The 2,584-nt window shown below is 43.7% G+C and overlaps 1 protein-coding gene across 1 annotated transcript in view; it reads right to left on the bottom strand.

Moving 5' to 3' along the window:
• Positions 1-204: 204 nt before the first annotated feature.
• Positions 205-2,584, bottom strand: part of SLC5A2 (solute carrier family 5 member 2) — a 40,506-nt gene continuing 38,126 nt past the window's right edge. The window contains 1 exon segment of the mRNA XM_071420396.1: positions 205-430. Coding sequence (XP_071276497.1) covers positions 258-430 — 173 coding nt within the window. The 3' untranslated portion in view covers positions 205-257.

Raw genomic sequence — 2,584 nt, forward strand, 5'->3', positions numbered from 1 at the left:
TGTTTGGGACATTTTGGACCCATTTTAAGCCATTTTAGGATGGGGCCATTTTGGGTCATTTTTATCCATTTTTCACCAATTTGGGAAAATTTTGGGTCTTTTTTGGTGGATTTTGGGTCGATTTGGGGGCATTTTTGCTCATTTTAAGTCATTTTTCACCATTTTGGGCGATTTTTTTTGCCATTTTTGGGTGATTTTGGTACAAATTCGAGGCGATTCCAGATTTGGGATCAATTTTGGGTTTATTTCCGGCGATTTTAGGCAAAATATCCCCACAGGAAAGAGGCCACGCCCATCAGCACCAAGGCGTTGATATCGACCAATCGGCTCCATTTGGGATCCTCGGGGGGCGGGGCTTCGGCAGAGGCCACGCCCAGATCCGAGGCCACGCCCCCCGCTCCAGGCTCCGCCCCCTGAGCCACTTCCAAGTCTGGAATTGGGGAAAAATTTGGGGTTAAAATTCTCAAAAATCCCAAAAATTCCAAAAATTCCAAAAATCCCAAAAATTTGGGGTTCCGGAAGCAGCTGGGAAACCCCAAAATTCCCCCAAAACCCCAAATTTGGGGCTCAAATTCCCAATTTTTGGGATATTCAAACAGTAAAAATCCCCCAAATTTGGGAAACCCCCCATGGCTGAAAAATCCCAATTTTGGATCCCAAAAACCCCAAAATCCCAAATTTTGGCCCCAAATACCCAAAAAAATCCCAAATTTTGACCCCAAAAAACCCCAAATCCCCCAAAATTTGGGGTCCCAAATTCCCCAGGACCCCCTAAAAAAAAAATCCCAAATTTCGACCCCAAACTCCCCCAAAATTTGGATTTTTTTTTTCCTCTCACCCCCTAAAAAAAAATCCAAATTTTGACCCCAAAGATCCCCAAAAACCCCAAATTTCGACCCCAAAAACCCCAATTCAGATCCTAAACCCCAAAAATCCCAAATTTTGACCCAAAATCCCCAAATTTGGATCTCAAAGACCCCAAAAATCCTAATTTTTGACCCCAAAACCCCCAAAAAATCCCGAATTTCGACCCCAAAAAACCCAAATTTGGGATTTTCCCCCCTCTCACCCGCCAAAAAAATCCAAATTTAGACCCTAACAAACCCCAAAAATCCCAAATTTTGACCCAAAATTCCCGAATTTCGACCCCAGAGACCCCAAAAATCACAATTTTAGACCTCAAAAAATCCCCAAATTTGGATCCCAAAGACCCCAAAAATCCCAATTTTGACCCCAAATTTCAACCCCAGAGACCCCAAAAATCCCGAATTTTGACCCCAAAAATCCCAAATTTTGACCCCAACCCCCCCCCAAAAATCCCACCAAAAATCCCAATTTTCGACCCCAAAAATCCCAAATTTCGACCCCAGAGACCCCAAAAATCCCAAATTTCGACCCCCAACCGCCCAATATTTGGATCCCAATGACCCCAAAAAATCCCAAATTTCGACCCCAAACTCCCCAATTTTTGACCCCAAAGACCCCAAAAATCCCAAATTTTGACCCCAAATTTGGATCCCAAAAATCCCAAATTTCGACCCCCAAAATCCCAAATTTTGACCCCAAAGACCCCAAAAACCTCAAAATTGGATCCCAAAAACCCAATTTTGACCCCAAAAATCCCAATTTTCGACCCAAAAATCCCAATTTTCGCCCCCAAACCCCCCAAAAATCCCAAATTTTGACCCCAAACCCCCAAAAATCCCGAATTTCGACCCAAAAATCCCAATTTTCGACCCCAAACCTCCCAAAAATCCCAATTTTCGACCCCAAACCCCCCAAAAATCCCAAATTTCGACACCAAAAATCCCAAATTTGGATCCCAAAGACCCCAAAAGTCCCGAATTTCGACCCCAAAACGCCCAAATTTTGACCCCAGAGACCCCAAAAAATCCCAAATTTCGACCCCAAAAATCCCAAATTTCCATCCCAAAAACCCCCAAAAAATCCCAAATTTTGGCCCCAAATTTCAATCCCAAAAAGCCCCAAAAAAATCCCAATTTTCGACCCCAAAAATCGCAAATTTTGACCCCAAAAAATCCCAAATTTTGACCCCAAACCCCCCAAATTTGGGATTTTTTCGACCCAAAAATCCCAAATTTCGCCCCCAAACCCCCCCAAAAATTCCCAATTTTCGACCCCAAACCCCCCAAAAATCCTGAATTTCGACCCAAAAAAATCCCAATTTTCGACCCCCAAACCCCCCAAAAATCCCAATTAATTTTGACCCCAAAAATCCCAAATTTCGCCCCCAAACCCCCCAAAAATCCCGAATTTCGACCCCAAAACCTCCAAATTTCGACCCCAAACCCCCCAAAAATCCCAATTTTAGACCTCAAACCCCCCAAAAATCCCAATTTCCACCCCAAAATTCCCGAATTTCGACCCCAAACCCCCCAAAATCCCAATTTTCGACCCAAAAGTCCCAAATTTCGCCCCCAAAAAATCCCAATTTTCGCCCCCAAACCCCCCAAAAATCCCGAATTTCAACCCAAAAAATCCCAAATTTGGATCCCAAACCCCCCAAAATCCCGGATTTCGACCCCAAAATTCTGAAATTTCGATCCCAAACTCCCCAAATTTG

The sequence above is a fragment of the Agelaius tricolor genome, unplaced genomic scaffold (genome assembly GCF_023055355.1).
Source record: "Agelaius tricolor isolate 1412-34295 unplaced genomic scaffold, bAgeTri1.0.p SCAF_138, whole genome shotgun sequence".
NCBI classification, from domain to species: domain Eukaryota; kingdom Metazoa; phylum Chordata; class Aves; order Passeriformes; family Icteridae; genus Agelaius; species Agelaius tricolor.